Genomic DNA, 609 nt, shown 5'->3' on the forward strand with positions numbered 1-609 from the left:
GAGGCAACCACAACCCCATTCCCAATAGCCAGTCCGTTCCCGACAACTACTACGATAGTTACAACTACTTCCACAGTTCCTAATGCCATTCCTGCAGCAAGCCCTACTTCTGAGAACACTACTGCTACCGTAATAACAGTCAGCAGCACCTCAACAACTACTACCCCGACAACCACAACCCCGTTCTCAACAGCCAGTCCGTTCCCGACAACTACTACGATAGTTACAACTACTTCCACAGCTCCTAATGCCACTCCTGCAGCAAGCCCTACTACTGAGGACACTACCGCTACCATAACAACAGTCAGCAGCACCTCAACAACTACTACCCCGACAACCACAACCCCGTTCCCAATAACCAGTCCGTTCCCGGCAACTACTACGATAGTTACACCTACTTACACAGTTCCTAATGCCACTCCTGCAGCAAGCCCTACTACTGAGTACACTACCACTACCGTAATAACAGTCAGCAGCACCTCAACAACTACTACCCCAACAACCACAACCCCGTTCTCAACAGCCAGTCTGTTCCCGACAACTACTACGATAGTTACACCTACTTCCACAGTTCCTAATGCCACTCCTACAGCAAGCCCTACTACTGAG

At 49.9% G+C, this 609-nt stretch overlaps 1 protein-coding gene across 1 annotated transcript in view; it reads left to right on the plus strand.

Annotated features, from left to right (window-relative positions):
- Nucleotides 1-609, plus strand: part of MGAM2 (maltase-glucoamylase 2 (putative)) — a 63,203-nt gene that overhangs the window by 60,408 nt on the left and 2,186 nt on the right. The window contains exon 48 of the mRNA XM_012720786.1: nucleotides 4-512. Coding sequence (XP_012576240.1) covers nucleotides 4-512 — 509 coding nt within the window. The remainder of the gene's footprint in view (nucleotides 1-3; nucleotides 513-609) is intronic.

Source organism: Condylura cristata, unplaced genomic scaffold (genome assembly GCF_000260355.1).
Source record: "Condylura cristata isolate star-nosed mole 26May11 unplaced genomic scaffold, ConCri1.0 scaffold00005, whole genome shotgun sequence".
In the NCBI taxonomy this organism is placed as follows: Eukaryota; Metazoa; Chordata; class Mammalia; order Eulipotyphla; family Talpidae; genus Condylura; species Condylura cristata.